This window comes from Rhinatrema bivittatum, chromosome 5, assembly GCF_901001135.1.
Source record: "Rhinatrema bivittatum chromosome 5, aRhiBiv1.1, whole genome shotgun sequence".
NCBI lineage: Eukaryota > Metazoa > Chordata > Amphibia > Gymnophiona > Rhinatrematidae > Rhinatrema > Rhinatrema bivittatum.
This window is the reverse complement of record NC_042619.1, coordinates 30,868,294-30,886,937: the sequence shown is the minus strand read 5'-3', so window position 1 is coordinate 30,886,937 and position 18,644 is coordinate 30,868,294. Positions and strand designations below refer to the sequence as shown.

Here is an 18,644-nt window from a genome sequence, read left to right as displayed (position 1 = left end):
GCTCTCACCCAGGCTTCCATTCACACCCCTACACACAAGCTCTCACCCAAGCACCCATTCACACCCTCTGACACAAGCTCTCACCCAGGCACCCATTCACACCCACAGACACAAGCTCTCCCCCAGGCACCCATTCACACCCTCTGACACAAGCTCTCACCCAGGCACCCATTCACACCCTCAGACACAAGCTCTCACCCAGGCACCCATTCACACCCACAGACACAAGCTCTCCCCCAGGCACCCATTCACACCCTCTGACACAAGCTCTCACCCAGGCATCCATTCACACCCACAGACACAAGCTCTCACCCAGGCATTCATTCACACCCTCAGACACAAGCTCTCACCCAGGCCCCCATTCACACAAAAGCTCTCACCCAGGCCCCCATTCACACAAAAGCTCTCACCCAGGCCCCCATTCACACACAAGCTCTCACCCAGGCCCCCATTCACACCCAGACACACCAGCTCTCACCAAAAATAACTTCTTCCTTCATTGCAGGGATGGGCTCCGGTTCCGCCGTTGCTTTAATCCGGCGGGCCTTCTTTTTTCGGCGCCACAGGGATGGGCGCCTCAGTCAGAGGTCGGGTTTTCCTCTTCACCGCTACGGGGCTGGGCTCCCGTAGTGGCCTTGCACCGTCGGGGTCGGGTTTTCCTCTTCACCGCTACGGGGCTGGGCTCCCGTAGCGGCCTTGCACCGTCGGGGTCGGGTTTTCTCTTCACCGCTATGGGGATGGGCTCCCGTAGCGGCCTTGCACCGTCGGGGGTCGGGTTTTCTCTTCACCGCTACGGGGATGGGCTCCCGTAGCGGCCTTGCACCGTCGGGGGTCGGGTTTTCTCTTCACCGCTACGGGGATGGGCTCCCGTAGCGGCCTTGCACCGTCGGGGTCGGGTTTTTTTCTTCACCGCTACGGGGTTGGGCTCCCGTAGCGGCCTTGCACCGTCGGGGTCGGGTTTTCTCTTCACTGCTACGGGTTTGGGCTCCCGTAGCGGCCTTGCACCGTCGGGGTCGGGTTTTCCTCTTCACCGCTACGGGGCTGGGCTCCCGTAGCGGCCTTGCACCGTCGGGGTCGGGTTTTCTCTTCACCGCTACGGGGATGGGCTCCCGTAGCGGCCTTGCACCGTCGGGGGTCGGGTTTTCTCTTCACCGCTACGGGTTTGGGCTCCCATAGCGGCCTTGCACCGTCGGGGTCGGGTTTTCTCTTCACCGCTACGGGGTTGGGCTCCCGTAGTGGCCTTGCACCATCGGGGTCGGGTTTTCTCTTCACCGCTACGGGGCTGGGTTCCCGTAGCGGCCTTGCACCGTCGGGGTTGGGTTTTCTATTCACCGCTACGGGGCTGGGCTCCCGTAGCGGCCTTGCACCGTCGGGGTCGGGTTTTCCTCTTCACCGCTACGGGGATGGGCTCCCGTAGCGGCCTTGCTTCGTCGGGGTTCTACACTGCTATTCCTCCCACCCCACTCCCGGGCAGTGCCATGCCTGCCTCACCGGCCAATCAAAGGCTTCCTCCCTTCTTCCTACTCCCACTGGCAGGTGGCAGGGATGAGGCTTCCGATTGGCCTGCGCGGGGGAAGGCAAAATGAAGGAGGCTTCCCATTGGGCAGTGGGGGTAGGAAGAAAGGAGGCTTTCAATTGGACCGCGGGGGCTGGAAAAAGGGAGAAGGAAAGTACAATGGGGCAGTGGGACACTGGGAGACGCGACACACCTGCCGGTGTTTGGCGACACACTAGTGTGTCGCGCCACACCGGTTGAGAAGCCCTGATCTAGATAACGCTGGATTCCCTGCCTCAAAGAGGCAGGGAATCCAGCGTTATCGAGGCAGGCTTGACCAGATGGAGTCGAGGAGCCCATTGTACCTTGAAGGGAAGCCCCTCTTCGAACAACAGAAGCAGGATCTTCAAATATTGAAGCATTGTCCAGCAAACCCATTTGAGTAGGGCTCCTAACATTGGGTGCGAGAGGGCCATCAGGACTAAGGGAAGTCAACACCTCTGAAGGAACGGAACCGTTAGGTTCAAGTCCATTGCCCAAAATCCCTTGGTTTTTAAATTGGAAACCTTCCAAAGTGGGTTGAAAAGTAGAGGAAGGCAAAGAAAGAAGGACCAGGAGGGAAAGTCCTAATAGAACCTTTCCTCTTATCCATTCTAGAGGAAACCAAAAGAAACTTACGCTAGAAGTCCTCCTGCAAAAATGTAAGAAGGGGCGCACCGGCCTTTACGCGTGTGGCCTCTTTGGGAGGTTGGGGGGGGGGGGTGGAGGGCGGCCGGGACAGCTGTCCTGGGGAAGTGCGGGCCGGCAGTCGGCCGGCACGCGCAAGTTGCTTCTGCTCCAACGGAGCAGAAGCAATAAAAAAAAAAAAAAAAAAAAAGAAAGGTAGACAAAAGGGTTTAGGGGGTGGGGAGGAGAGGGGAAGAGGGAGGGAACTCGGGGAGGCCCAATTGTGTCGTTGCGCATAATCTTACAAAATCGGGCACCCCCCCCCCCCCGTGCACGTGCCCCCCTGCACACGCCTGTGTGCATTATAAAATCTGGCACCCATGTGCGCGCGGCCATGGGATTTTATAACACGCGTGCACATGTTATAAAAATTGGCAAGTTCGCGCGCACCTTTTAAAATCCACCCCCAAGAGCGTAGATGGCAAGTCCTCCACCCCCATCTCCCTATTCATTGCTTTTCCAGTTGTCTTGCTCCTCATCCAACAGGTGAGCTCCCAATTAGCGGTCAGAGAGGCTCGACAAAAAAGGCGGGCGGCTGAGGGAGATGCAGGGCCCATCAGATCTCTCTACGGTGCTTCTGCAGGTTTGGCACGTTTTTAGTAATAGGGGCCGCGCAAATAGTCTGACACGTTTCTCTGCAAAGAATCTGCCCAGGCTCCTGCTGGAAGGAATTAGAGACACCCAGAGACGTGCTCTGCCCGGACAGTCACCATTTTCTAATGTTTGTTTCAGAGATTTGACTTTTGGAAGCTCGGTGGAAGTCCAGGGAAAGTTGGTGAAGAGCCACCACAAGAAGCAAAACGTGGAGCTGCAGGCTGAAGATATTCAAATTGTGGGACCTTGTGACACTACAGTATGTTAATGTGCTCCTTATTTACCTTTGTCTTTGCAAGGATTTCTGGGCGACTGACTTTGGGTTTGTTTTTTTTTTGGGGGGTTTTTTTTTGCAAGGTGTCTGGGCTGAAGGCACTAGGACAGGTCATCAAGCAGTAATTAACGTTAAGCCTCTTTATTTTCAAGCATCTGTGTGTGTAATATACTTAGAGAGTATAGCGGCGTTTGTCGGGGGGGGGCCCCCCCATGCTGGTGCATGTACTGTCACAAAGGGGCACTGTGTGCTATCACATGTGCGGATTTAGCAAACTGCACACATCAGCAATGCCCTCTGCAAAGCTCAAAGGCCATGGGACCAGAGGCAGGCAGCACGACACCCAGAGCCGTGGGATTGGAGAGAGGCAGAGGGGCTATCAGGATCCTGATGGGACAGGAGGAGGAAAAGGGAAAGAGATCTCTGGAGGAATGGTGAGCGGGCTTGGATTGGGCCGGGGAAAGGGATGACAGTCTCGTGGAGGGGAGGGAGGCAGGGATGAGAGTGATGGGGTCAGGCTACGGGGGCAAGGGAGGTGGGTATTTGCAGAGTGATGCCCAGGTCCCCGGGATCCAGAGGCAGACGCGTGGGAGCTGGCAGTGGAAAGGAGGTGAAGGTTACCTTCCGTGCTGCCCGGAGGCCGGGAGAAGTGGCCGTGGGAGCACAATGGGCTTTGCACAGGGAGAAGGCGATGGGGGTTGGGAGGGAGCGATTAGCCGGGGAAAGGTGAATAGCCAGGGGAAAATCCCTCTGGTGAATTTCACTGTGTGTCAGCCAGTTTGATGTATGTGCCGCAGCAGATCTCAGTTATAATTGGCTGAGTCATGACCTTCATAAGTCCTTAAATCAATATAATAAGCGAAAGTGCTGCGTTATGCATCCAGAGCAGAGTGAAACTGATGTAACTCAATGCTTGCATGCTAATTCCACTGCTCTTAGTTACGGTTACATTAATGCCAGGGCTGCAGCCAGAAACCATATACGGCTCGATCCAGTAAGGCCGCGGTAAAAACAGTGCGGCAGTGTCAGGCGCACCCTTCCTCCCTGCACGCACAGTTCTCTTCACTAACTCCCCGATACTCTCCTCTAATCGCATGCAAATGCATGCCGCGGCTGTGAAGCGTTAGGGAAGGGTTATGCCTGCGCAACCCATTTTACTGTATAGGCGCTGTAACAGCGCCTATACAGTAACCTGGGTGCGCTGGTACCTGTCATTTCAAATGACATTTGAAATGACAGGCACCAGGAAGTGTAAAAAAGTTTAAAAAGTGTAAAAAACAAAAAACCTGTGTGTTATATAAAAAAATAAAACAATTTTAAATACCTGTCGGAGGGCCGTGGGTCCCGGTGGGCGGCGGGCAGCCATCAGCGGCATCCGGTAGTCCCTTCTCCCTTCCTCCCTCCCTCCCCTGCCTGGATGAGCGCCAAAATTGCACGGGCGGGTCGGCAGCGGGGGGGGGGGGGGGGGCGGCAGCAGCGGGGTCCGGGGGTGGCAGCGAGATCCGGGGAGCCAGCAGCGGCAGCATGTTCGATCGAGCAGGCAGGTAGGTGGCAAAGTAAAGATGGCCGCCTGCACGGGAAAATCGTGCAATTGGCCGCTGAAGACGTGACGTCACACCCCGTGACGCCAAACGTCGTGACGTCACGTCTTCAGCGGCCAATTGCACGATTTTCCCGTGCAGGCGGCCATCTTTACTTTGCCACCTACCTGCCTGCTCGATCGAACATGCTGCCGCTGCTGGCTCCCCGGATCTCGCTGCCACCCCCGGACCCCGCTGCCGCTGCCCCCCCCCCGGACCCCGCTGCCGCTACCCCCCCGGACCCCGCTGCTGCCTACCCGCCGCTCCCGGATCCTGCTGCCGCCCCCCCGCTGCCGACCCGCCCGTGCGATTTTGGCGCTCATCCAGGCAGGGGAGGGAGGGAGGAAGGGAGAAGGGACTACCGGATGCCGCTGATGGCTGCCCGCCGCCCACCGGCCGCCTGGACCCACGGCCCTCCGACAGGTATTTAAAATTGTTTTATTTTTTTATATAACACACAGGTTTTTTGTTTTTTACACTTTTTACACTTACCATAGCAGGCCCGAGCCTTGCTACTTTTTCGTTTGTTTTTTTTTGCCCTGGTCCCGTCCGGTCTCCTGCAGCCCCGTCCGGTCCGGACGGGGCTGCAGGAGACCGGACGGGACCAGGGCGGGTAAGCAATGTTTTTACCCTACACTACACTAACTCCTACTAGGGGGAGGCGGTAAACTAGCAGGTTAAGGCCGCGGCAGAACAGCGGGTTACGGAGGAGATAATATCAGCGCCCGTTACAGTATCGCAGGGGAATAACTAATTCCTTCATTATACAGCTTTTTCGTTCATTTACATGCCGGGTGCGGAAAGGGTTATGCGTCTGTTTTCAGAAGCGATACGGACGCGTGAAACTGGAGACTGTATCGCCGAATTGCCTTGCGCGCCCGAATTGTGCGCTACGAGCACGTTACAGACGGGCAATCCTCGAGCGGACGATACTGGATCGACCTGATAATGATTTAATATAAGAATACAATTTAGATGTTTTATTTCTCAGTCGGTCTTAGCATATTGATGTAGATATTGCATTGTTAAATAGGATGTATCCACTTAGCTATCAATGTGACGCCTGGAGGAGGCCTGGATTGCAGCTTGTGAGGCAGCTGTTGGTGCTTCCAGGACTATGTTGATGAAAATTCCCCACTTACAGTTTATAGTTGTTCTACTGTTCTGGATTGCGGAGCCTCGGTTTGGGTTCCCGCGTTGTTTTCACAGCGGGAGGAAGGCTCTGATACTGATTTAAGTAAGCCCATGCTAAAATTGTTCAAATACCTGCTGTAATAATGGTGGTGAATGCATTTTTCATACTGAGGCTAGAATAATCTGACTGAGAGTTTGCCCCCTGATGATGCCTTCTGGGCGAAACAATAAAGGCCTTTGTCGGGGTTTTTTGTTGAAGATTCGTTACTTTGAAGTTTTGTGTCAGCAGTGCTTTTCAAACTGGACTGCCATTTTGTCCTAATTCATTATGTATATGGAGTTCCTTTGAAGAATTGGTACTTTGAAGCTCTGAGTCAATGCTGCTTTTTAAACCAGACTGTCACATTTTCTAATGTTTGTCAGACTTACAACACTGGATTTACTTTGTTTGATCTTCTGCTAAGCTTAGCCACTTAGTGGTTTGTGTTCTTGAATTAGGGGTTTTAATTCAGACCTCAAAATGACACACATGAAACTTTGAAACATTTTGTTGTAGAAATATTTTTTGTGATTACTTTTGTCTTTATTGTATTGGAACCGTTTTTTCATTTATACTACTTAGTAACCAGTTTTTTAAAAAAGAATAATTCATATAAATAATAAAAATTTTTATTGAATGTTCTATAATATTGTTTCATTAGTGTTCGTTTGCTGGTATTTGATATTTGTTTATGTATTGAACACTTTATTATTTATTTTTTTGCCATTATTTTCGTGCTGATGATATACAGTTTTAAATTAGGTGCGATCCAGACGATACTGTATCTAATGAATATTTTAAGCACTATCTTCTTGATAAACTGAAGAGTTGGATAAATATGAATCCAGTTGGTTCTGAACGTGGAGAAAATGGTTTTAATGCGCTTCGGTACATCTGATCCAGTTGTGAATATTACTTATTTGGAGTCTGACCAGTGTTCTATTCCTGCAGTGTCAGAAGCATGAAGTCTTGGTGTAGTACTTGATGCCAAATGAAACCTAAAACCCCACATTAAGGTAGTGGCAAAATCTGCGTTTCTGTTTTTTAAATTATGGATGGTAAGACAGTTGAACGACGAACTAGCTGATGGTGATTTAAGAACGCTAGCTCAGGCTCTTGTTCTAACCAAACTTGAATACCGCAATGCACTTCACTGGGGCCTTCCTAAAGCTGTGAATTGAGTGTTGCGACGGCTAGGATAGTGACTGGGGCGAGGTACCGTGGGCTTTTCACCCTGCCCAATGCTCGACAAACTTAATTGGTTGCCAATTCAAAAAAGGCTGCAGTTTAAAGTGCTAACTTTGGTGCATAAGGAAGTACATGATGAGACGTCATGTTTAGGTGGTTTAGTTAAACCTTGTGAACCTTCTTGTGCCCTTCCCTGTTAGAAGTATTGTTCTTTAGAGATTATAAATTATAAGAAACAAGAAAGCAAGCTTTTTCAATAGCTGCTCCAATTATGTGGAATTCATTGAATAATCATGTAAGAGGAGGTACAGATTTTCTCCCAGGACAAGCAGGATGGTAGCCCGCACAGATGGGTGACATCATCAGATGGAGCCCTGTCACGGAATACTTTTGTCAAAGTTTCTAGAACTTTGACATGCACACCGAGCATGCCCAGCATGCCACTAACCCTGCAGCCAGCAGGGGTCTCCCTTCAGTCTTTTTCTTTCCGCGCAGCAGTTGCCTCGCGGTTTAGGAGCTCTGCGAGAAATTTCTCACAACTTTCCTCACGGAACTATTTGAAGTTTATCTTCTTAAAAAATCCCTCATTGGGGTCCCCTATCGCGCTCCGTTCCCTCCGACGCTCGGTAAGTGTTTTTTCCGGTACTTGCGGTCTGTTCCCGGCGGCTTACCGCTTCAGTGCCCGACTGTCACCGACCGCGTGCTCGCCAAATTTTAACATGGCAACCGGGTTTAGGAAATGCCCCAAGTGTCCGAGGACCATGTCCATAACGGACCCGAATGAAGTCTATGTTTTGTATTTAGGCCCCTTGCATGACATTCGATGATGCCCTCCCTAGTTGTGCACAAATGACCCCCAAAGGCCATCGCGCTCACCTGGACAAAATGGAGCAGTTGCTTGCTTCAAAACATACTGCTCCATCGATGCCAGTTCAAGCGCTATTGACCGTCTAGGGTCTGTCGACCTCTGAGACGACTTGCCAGGAACACCATGGACAGGCTGACTGTCTGTCGCCGACTCCATCGAGGACATCGGTGTCATCGTCCTCGGTGCCAGGGAAAGACCGGACCGAGCACCAAGGGAAACATAGTCACCGGCACAGACAGGTGTCCCCGACCGTTGCCAGCACCGATACTGCAGCGGCAACGACTTCCATCTAGCCACCTGCAAAGAGGGCCCAGGGAGAGGAGCCCCCATAGTCCTCTGGACCCGTGACCCCTAGGCGTTCCCCACTGATACCTGTGCCAAAGCCGAGCCTGCTTCCTACCCCGATTGCCATGCCACTCCTGCCGGCTTCTCGGGAGGAATTGGATCGCATGGTCCAAGAGGCAGTGCTGAAAGCCTTACGAGGCTTCCAGTCTCTGTCAGTGCCGGCCCCCATACTGTCCCCGGAACCGGCTTCCTCAATGATGGCACCACTCCTCGAGCGCCTCGATTCACTCATTGTGCCTTATCGACTCCTCTGCCACCGGACACGATGGCATCGAGTCATCCATTGAGGCCTCCGCAGCTCCCGATTCCACTACCTGTTCCTCGGAGGAGGAAAGATCAATTCCCAGCCACGTCCCTCCACGGGAACCGTCCATGCCAGAGCCCATACCAGGGCCATCGTGGCTACCGGTTCCCAAGCACACTTCATCTGCTCCGATGCCCTTGATGCCATCAATGCCTTCCCACTCTCTCGGCTTTAGCATGCTTCCTCCATCTGGAGCTCCACCAGGAGAAAGAGAAAGTCCCTATAATCCATGGGACGATGCATCCTCAGATGATTCATCACGGACATCCGAGGACTTTCTCTCAGAGCCTTCACTGCCGGAGGAAAGACGAAGATCTCCTCCAGAAAACTTCTCCTTTGCCTCCATGACCACCTTTTACAGTGGTCATGGAGGAAGATGCTCGCCATAAAATGTTGGAGGTCTTACAATTTGTAGATGCTCCAAAAGAAATAATGGAAATACCGGTACATGAAGTTCTTTTGGACATCATGCACCGCCTGTGGGAACATCCAGGTATGGTACCTCCAGTCAATAAAAAGACAAATGCTCCTGGTTCAACAAGCCCCAGGTTTTCAGAAAAGCCAGCTGCCCCACCACTCTGTAGTTGTGGAATCAGCTCAGAACATAAGAACATAAGAAAATGCCATACTGGGTCAGACATCAAGCCCAGCATCCTGTTTCCAACAGTGGCCAATCCAGGCCACAAGAACCTGGCAAGTACCCAAAAACTAAGTCTATTCCATGTTACCATTGCTAATGGCAGTGGCTATTCTCTAAGTGAACTTAATAGCAGGTAATGGACTTCTCCTCCAAGAACTTATCCAATCCTTTTTTTTTTTTTTTTGTGTAAATATCTTTATTGTAACAGTCAGTAAATAAACAGCAATAACAACACGAGAGAACATCAGGTAAGACATAGTACCATATGAAATTTCAAATAAGTGGGACTAGCATAGGCTCATTACGGTCCATCCCCCGTAACACAGGTTATACGGTATAACCAGCTGTCAACCATTTTTTAATAATACACTAAAGAACAGTAACCCACTTCCCCCCCCCCCCCCCCATCCCCGCTGCACTGGTATCAGAGAGAAAAAAGTCATAAGTAATAAACATGTTGATGTAACAAGGCACCCAAAGCATTTAGGTATAAGGCCCTGCATGAAAGCTCAGACATACTGGAAAACAAGATGATGTTTGACCCTATCAGGGTAGTACCCCAGAGTCCTCTGCTGGCAGAAGTGCAATGTAGGACTGCCAGAGAAGGCGAACTTTGGTATATTTGGCTTGAGACACAGACTTCGCCATCAGTAGCTCCATATGCATTAGTTTATGAAATTTGGCCGTCCACACCTTGTTATAAACCGGTGCTGGTTGTATCCATTGGGCCAGAATCGCATCCCGGGCAATGAGGATGATCTTCCGAAAAAAACTTTGTTGGCTACTTGTAAATATGGAATCTGTCTTTCTGGAAAAGCCGAATAACCAAAGAAGGGGGTCCAAGGAAAGAGGAATGCCCCACATGGAACAAACCAGCCTCTGTAGAGACGTCCAGAAGACCTGCACTGTTGGACAGGTCCAAAAGCAGTGGTAGAAGTCTGGATGCCCAGCAGTACATCTAGTACATTGCCTATCTTTGGTAAGTCCCATGTAATAAGCTTGACACTGAGAGTAAAAGGCTTGATGCAAAAACTTATAGGCCTGATCACGAAGAGTGACATTGGCCACCAGCCGAGGTATAGAAAGAAAACAGTCTTGCAAATCTTTTGAAGATATATCCTGGGGTAAGCTCTTATTCCACCTCGCCGCGACCCTGTCCAAATGCTGTAGTGGAGGCAACTTCGTCAGCGCTAGGTAATATTGTGAGGCGGACTGACGTTTCCCGTCTTCCCCCATTAGAAAGTCCCGCACTTTGTGTCCGTGGGCGAAAGCCGGATTCGCCTTTTGCTCTTCCAACATAAAATGTCGAAGCTGTAAATAGCCGTAAAAGTCAGTGTTTGGAACCGCAAACTTATCCGTTAAGTCCTGGAAACTGCAAATCTGAAATTGACCGGTCTCCTGGGTAATCAATTGCAGCATACTGTGTAAGCCTTTAGTTGTCCACGTCCAAAAGATCAATTGCGTCATGCCAGGTGGAAATAGTTTATATCCCCGTATAGGTAAACAAGATGACGATCCCGGAGGCACCTTGAACTGCTTACATAGTGAGTGCCACATCTGGCGTATAGGCCGTACCACCACACTGCCACTTATTAATTTGGGAAGTAAAGAGTCTGAAAGGTGCAGAGTAGCACCTGGAGCATGCGGCGACAACCAAGCTGTGTAATGGTCCATAGGGGAGTACAAAGTCGTATGACATACCCAGTCTCGAAGATGGCGTGTCAAACATGCATAATTATAGCGTTCTATGTCCGGACAATTGAGTCCCCCCTGACCTTTAGGTAACATTAACATTTTTAGAGGTATACGGGCCTTCTTGCCATTCCAGAGATATTGCTGTAGCCCCTTATTGATGTCTTTAACATCCTGTTTCCGGAGCCAAACCGGTAGCATATGAAAAAGGTACAACCATTTAGAAATTTCCATCATTTTTACTAACAGGAGTTTCCCTGAAAGGGACAGTGGCAAATCCCGCCAGACCAAGAGATTTTTAAGCATTTTCCGCTTCATAGGAGTAACATTTAACCCATACAACTGACTAGGGGAAGCAGGTATATGAATGCCTAAATACTTTAAAGAAGCAGTTACCCACTTTAAGGGAAAAGCCCCGGACCAGGTGGATTGTAAGGTCCCCAGGATATCCAAAGCCTCAGATTTTTCCACATTAATTTTTAACCCAGCAAATTCCCCAAACAGGGCTTGTAAGCGTAAAACATGGGGAAGCGAAACAGCAGGATTGCACAGGAAAACTAACATGTCATCGGCAAAAGCCGCCACTTTAAACAACCCTTGTTTGTAATGAAGACCTTGAATAAGAGGGGATTCAGCCAGTTTCCATAATAGGGGATCCAGAGTCAAAATGTATAATATAGGGGACAATGGGCACCCCTGCCGCACACCACGCGCAACACAAAATGCATCTGAGATGGTATCATTCGCCACAATGTGAGATAGTGGTCGCTTATATAAAATTGAGATCGCTTGTATCAGCTGGTTAGGGAACCCAAAGCGCCGAAGGACCGAAAACATATAGTCCCAGGAGACCCGATCAAAGGCCTTTTCTGAGTCGAACCCCACTGCCATCGATTCAATATTATAATAGTGTGATGTTTCTATGGCAGAGAGCAGCCTGATGACATGGCCTCCCGCATTTCTGCCGCCCACAAAACCCGCCTGGTAAGGGGAGATGATAGAGGGCAAAACGGAGTTCATTCTTATTGCCAAAATCCTGGCGTACAGTTTCAAGTCGCAGTTTAAGAGAGATATAGGGCGATAGGAGGACGCTAAAGTAGCGTCTTTCCCCGGTTTAGGTAGGACAGTAATGTACGCCGTATTGAATTGCGGGGGAAAACTATTTGTTTCGCAGGCCTGATTGTAGAAAGCCGCGAGAGGGTCCACCAGAGAAGAGCTGAGAATTTTGTAATATTCTAGGGTGAACACATCAGGTCCCGGAGATTTGTGGTTCTTCCCTGCCTGAATAACCCCTCGGACCTCGCCGGCAGTAATGGGCCTACTAAGAAAATCCCATTTATCCTCCGGGACCTGAGGCAGCTGAAGACCCTGGAAAAACGCCTCTTCCTCAGCCTTACCCCCCTTCCTGTCTTCCGTATATAAGTTTTCATAAAACTGACATAGTACAGTACAAATATCCTTACAGGAAGTAACAGAGTGGCCCAGATGATTTTTGAGACCCCCTATAAAAGTCTTCCTCCGTTTTAAAGCCACCATCCTAGCCAGTAATTTACTGGATTTGTTCCCATACTGAAAGAAAAATTGGTCAGAGGCCTTTAACGATTTCTGTGCCCGGAGGTGAAGATGAGAGTTTAGGGCAAGAAGGCACGCTTTATATGCCTCTTTATGGGACTGAGAAGGAGATTGCGCTAATAAGCGCTGAGCATCCTGAAGTTGCGAGTCTAATTGTAAAATACGGGCATTTAGCTTTTTCCGCTGTGCAATAGAATAGGCTATCACTTCCCCCCTGAGAACCACCTTGCTCGTTTCCCAAAACAGCGCGGGATTGCTCCGATGCTGCTCATTTGCCTGTGCAAAATCCTCCCACTTCCTTTGCAAGTAAGTGTGGAACTCCTTGTCTGTATGTAAAGACCCAGGGAAACGCCATGTCTTTTGTCCCCCCTTAATAGTCGAGAGCCAGAGGTCTACCCACACCGGGGCATGATCCGCAATCACAATAGACTCAATATGTGCGTTATCCACCCTATCAAACACAGATCTAGGAAGCAATATGTAATCCAGTCTGGACATGGTAGCATGCGCCCTGGATACGTGAGTGTACTCTCTTGCCCCCGGGTGGAGCAGACGCCACACATCCAAGAGGCCCAGTCGCGTGGAAAACTGACAAACCCCTGAGTCTGTGGTTTGCTTAAAACTTTTTGGGATATTGGATTTATCCAGTTCAGCTTGAAATACACTATTAAAGTCACCAGTGAGAAGGATATCACCCTGTGCGTTGGTTAATAACAAATTGACCACCTTGGTAACAAATAGGGGATCGGGCACATTCGGGGCATACAGAGTACCAAGGGTTACCATTTTGCCCGCTAAGGTGCCGATAACAAGTAAGAACCGACCATCAGGGTCTTTCAGTTCCCTAACAAAGGTAAAGGGCACATTCTTGTTTATTAGTAGTGCCACACCCCCTTTTTTCCCTTTCGCTTCAGAGAAATAGCAAGCAGCGGCCCACTCCCTGCAAAGTTTCTTACTTTCTGCCACATTTAAGTGGGTTTCCTGAAGACATGCTATCCCCACCTTTAACCGCTTCAAATGCTGGAAAACTTTCTTTCTCTTAATAGGGGTGCCCAAGCCATCTACGTTCCAGGAAATTATCCTGCACTTACTACCCATTGTTGCCAGCAGGACCCAGAAACCATGATATCATGCTAATGGACAGAAGGGCAAGCTCCCAGCCTAACTCACCCTCCCATACCTGTTGTAGGACTCGCCTAAGCAAAAATGCCCTCACACCAACAAACCATAGTGAAAAAAGAAAGCAATGCTTCAGAGACATACACATAGCAAACGATACCAGTGCCCTACCCCCACCCCCTCCCCCATATCCCCAACAACAGAGTACCCTCCCAGACACATAGGTCAGGGTAATGGAGTCAAACATGAGTGCTCGGCGTCCCAGGACTCCCCCTCCTCCTCCATATGGTAGTAATACCGCTGTGTAAAATAGCAGCTCAGGAACCCGTATTTAAAGAATCAAGAAATTTCGCTGCTTCCTCGACTGTTGCATAAGTAAGCCATTTTCCTTCGTAATGGATTCGCAGCTTGGCTGGGAATTGCATTGTAAAGCGCATATTTTTCTCAATTATCTTGCTACACACTGGAGCAAACGCCCGACGCAGGGCTGCCACCCTTGCTGAATAGTCCGGTGCCAAACGGACGTTTGCGCCCTGGAACTGTATTGTGCCACATTTCCTTGCAGCCTGCATTATCAATTGCTTATGGTGAAAGTTAAAGATTTTCATGATGACCACTCTGGGCCGCGACGGATCGGGGCCCCTGGCGCCCACGCGATGTGCCCGCTCAATTTCCAGCACCCCTTCCAACTCCGGTAGGCCTAGAGCTTCAGGCAGCCATTTTAGAAGGGAGGGCCGAAGTAAAGCTTCTTCCACCGTTTCAGGGACACCCAGGCACCGGATATTAGATCTGCGCGCCCGGTTCTCGAGATCGTCGGTCTTTGCAATCTGGTCCTGGAGCAAGTGATCAAGGGTACTCACTTTCCCCTGAAGCGCTGTAATGTCATCCTCCATCGCGGACGTCCGCTCCTCCACGTGGCTGAGCCGCGGAGTAAAATCGGTAAGGACCTCTCGGAGAGCCCCGATTTGGTCCGATATACCGGTTAGTTTGCAGTCCAAAGCCGCTAATACTGCATCTTTGATTTCGGTTACTGTGAGGGATGGCGATGCAATAACCGGCAAATTTACGTCCGTCACCTTTTCCACCACTGCGGGCGCCATCTTAGGCTCCGGCCCCTTGCTTTTATCTTTCTCGCGTTTCGCCAACTTGGGAGGCATGGGCGAGGGCGTCTTTGACATGAAGGAGGCAATCGACATAAGCTGCGCGTGTCAGTACGAAGAGGCGGCTTTAAAGCGGGTTTGACCGGCTAGTGGAGGAGAAGGGGAGCCTGGGCGGCCGGAGCGGGTTCAGAGACGTCCGATCCCGTTCACCACATCACGTGACTTCCATCCAATCCTTTTTTAAACACAGCTATACTAACTGCACGAACCACATTCTCTGGCAACAAATTCCAGAGTTTAATTGTGCGTTGAGTAAAAAAGAACTTTCTCCGATTAGTTTTAAATGTGCCTCATGCTAACTTCATGGAGTGCCCCCTAGTCTTTCTACTATCCGAAAGAGTAAATAACCGATTCACATCTACCCGTTCTAGACCTCTCATGATTTTAAACACCTCTATCATATCCCTACTCAGTCGTCTCTTCTCCAAGCTGAAAAGTCCTAACCTCTTTAGTCTTTCCTCATAGTGGAGTTGTTCCATTCCCCTTATCATTTTGGTAGCCCGTCTCTGTACCTTCTCCATCGCAATTATATCTTTTTTGAGATGCGGCGACCAGAATTGTACACAGTATTCAAGGTGCGGTCTCACAATGGAGCGATACAGAGGCATTATGACATTTTCCGTTTTATTCATCATTCCTTTTCTAATAATTCCCAACATTCTGTTTGCTTTTTTTGACTGCCGCAGCACACTGCACCGACTATTTCAATGTGTTATCCACTATGACACCTAGATCTCTTTCTTGGGTTGTAGCACCTAATATGGAACCCAACATTGTGTAATTATAGCATGGGTTATTTTTCCCTATATGCGTCACCTTGCACTTATCCACATAAGGCTAAACGATCATGCCCACATTCCTCTGCTCCTCCCGGTATGGAACAGAAAGCAGTGGATGCGTTGGGATGAAGAATTTTCCAAGGGTCCATGTTGATATCGCAAATTGCAGCATATCAACTATACATGACCCAATATAATAGAAATTTCTGGAAACAAGTCCAGGAGATTGCGGAGATACTACAACAGTAACAACAAGAAGCCTTGTTCTCCATCCTACAAAAAGGAATGGAGATAGGTAAACATGAAGTAAGAGCTGCCTATGATTCTTTTGAAACAGCATCCAGAATCTTGGCAGTGGGCATCCGTGCTAGACTATGGGCCTGGCTTAAGGCCTACGCCCCGAAGTGCAGGACAAACTGGCAGATCTACCCTGTACAGGAGACAACCTGTTCGGGAATAAGATCCAGGACACAATGGCCCAGTTAAAGGACCATCATGAGACCCTGCGCCGGTTGTCAACTGTCTCCCCAGGGCCTAGCGTAGAGAACCCAAGAAACAATTCTACAGGCCACGCAGATATTACCCTCTTATGTCCTGTGCACAACCGGCTCGGGCACCTCAGAGGGGACATGCGCGCCAAACTAGAACAACTCCACAAGCTGGCCCCGCATCTGGCTTTTGACTCTTTTTCCAGAGAGCAGCAGCCATGTTCCAGTGGGGAGCTGCCTGTGCCACTTTGCAACAAATTGGCATCCAATCACCACGGACCAATGGGTACTGTCCATCGTAACCCACGGTTACCGTCTAAATTTTTAAAAAACACCCCCGGCCTTCCCACCCATTCCATCCTGGAGCTGGGACGACCACACAGGGAAACTTGAGTCAGAGCTCTCAACCCTTCTGTCGATCAGAGCCGTGGAACCGGTTCCACCAAATCAGCAGGGAAAAGGGTTCAACTCCAGATATTTCCTAATTCCAAAAAAGACCGGCGGCCTCCAGCTTATTCTGGACCTCTGTGCCTTGAATACATTTCTTCGCAAGGAACGGTTCAGGATGGTATCCCTGGGCACCATGCTTCCTCTACTTCAACAAGGGGATTGGCTCTGCTTTCTGGACCTGCAAGATGCATACGCCCATATTGCGATATCCCTGCTTCATCGCAAATATCTGCGATTTGTGGTGGTCTGCATTCACTATCAATACAAAGTACTACCATTTGGCCTAGCTTCGGTGCCTCGAGTCTTTACGAAGTGCCTGGCAGTCGTGGCTGCGCAGTTACACAGCTGAAGCATACATGTCTTTCCATGCCTGGAAGACTGGCTCATAAAAAGCCAGTCAAAACAAGGAGCCCTCGACTCTCTCGGTCTCACCATAAGGCTTCTAAACTCATTGAGATTTCTAATAAATTACCCCAAATCCCAATTGGCACAGTCTCATCTTCTCTCCTTTATAGGAGCAGACCTAGACATGACACTGTCCAAAGCATTCTTACCCAATGACCGTGCGATTACGCTGTCCAACCTTGCCAACTTTATCCGCTGTCGAAAAAGAGCCTCAGCTGGCAAGCTACTCAGGTTGCTCGGCCACATGGCATCAACAGTCCATGTCACTCCTGTGGCACTTCTGGCCATGAGAGTGACCCAATGGACTGAAAGCCCAGTGGTGACAAGCTACTCAGCCGCTGTCGTCCCTGGTAAACATAACCAGCCAGCTTCGTCTGTCCCTTGCCTGGTGGACACACAAAGACAACTTACAAATGGGTCTTCCTTTCCAGCAACCGGCTCCAGGTGTCCTTAACCACTGACGCCTCCAACCTACGTTGGGGAGCCCACATCAAAGACTTTCAGACTCAAGGGACTTGGACAAAAGCCGAAGCGACCCATCAAATCAATTTTCTGGAGCTTCGAGCGATGCGGTACACCCTTTATGCATTTCAGGATTACGTCTACAACAAAGTTGTCCTGATTCAAACAGACAACCAAGTTGCAATGTGGTACCTGAACAAACAGGGGGCCAGGGGGTCTTATCTGCTTTGCCAGGAGGCGGCGCAGATTTGGGCCTGGGCCCTGTCGCATTCCATTCTTCTGCGAGCCACCTATCTAGTGGGCACTCAGCATGCATGGCAGACCACCTCCATCGTCGTTTCCAGCCCCAGGAATGGTTTCTGGATCCCTTGGTTGCGAGCAAAATCTTCCACTGGTGGGGTTATCCGACCATCGACCTCTTTGCATCCAGTCAGAACCACAAAGTGGAAAACTTCTGCTCCCTGCACAGGGACCGGCATGCACCAGCCAGGGATGCCTTCGCCCATCCCTGGAACAAAGGACTGCTTGATGCGTATCCTCCGATTCCGCTAATAAGCAAGACTCTCGTGAAGCTACAACAGGACCGGGGCTTAATGATTCTCATAGCTCCATATTGGCCGCGCCAAATTTGGTTTCCCATATTTTGCGACCTTTCTGTCCAGGACCCTATTCGCCTGGGCACATTGCCCAACCTCATAACACAGAATCACAGCAAGTTACGTCACCCGAACCTCCAGTCACTCTCTCTGACTGCCTGGATTTTGAAAGGATGATACTACAACCACTCAGCATTTCAAGTGACATATTTCAAGTCCTAGTAGCTTCACGGAAGCCTTCCACGCAGAAATCCTACTGCTCTAAATGGAAGAGATTTACCTTGTGGTGCACACAGAAGGGCTTGGATCCCTATTCTTGCCCCACATCGAGGTTTTTGGATTATCTCTGGCACCTCTCGGAATCTGGTTCCAGATATCATCTATCCGAGTGCACCTTAGTGCCATCTCTGCTTACCATCAAGGAATAGGGGATGCCCCGATAACGGCTCAACCCCTGGTGAGTTACTTCATGAGAGGCTTAGTACAGCTTAAGCCTCCTCTACGGCCACCGGTCGTGGCAGGGGACCTCAATGTCGTACTCGCACGGCTCATGCACATTTCTTTTGAGTCCATGCACTCCTGAGAACTCAGATACCTTACACGGAAAATACTTTTCCTAGTATTCATCACGTCTGCTCGCAGGGTGAGTGAGTTATAGGCCCTTGTGATCTACTCACCCTACACAAGGTTCCTCCATGACCGGGTGGTTCTCTGCACTCACCCTAAATTCCTT

General features: G+C 50.0%; 1 protein-coding gene across 2 annotated transcripts in view; it reads left to right on the top strand.

Annotated features, from left to right (window-relative positions):
- Positions 1 to 18,644, top strand: part of NARS2 (asparaginyl-tRNA synthetase 2, mitochondrial) — a 116,823-nt gene that overhangs the window by 16,114 nt on the left and 82,065 nt on the right. For both annotated transcript variants that reach the window (XM_029602208.1, XM_029602207.1), the window contains one exon: positions 2,954 to 3,074. In XM_029602208.1, coding sequence (XP_029458068.1) covers positions 2,954 to 3,074 — 121 coding nt within the window. The remainder of the gene's footprint in view (positions 1 to 2,953; positions 3,075 to 18,644) is intronic.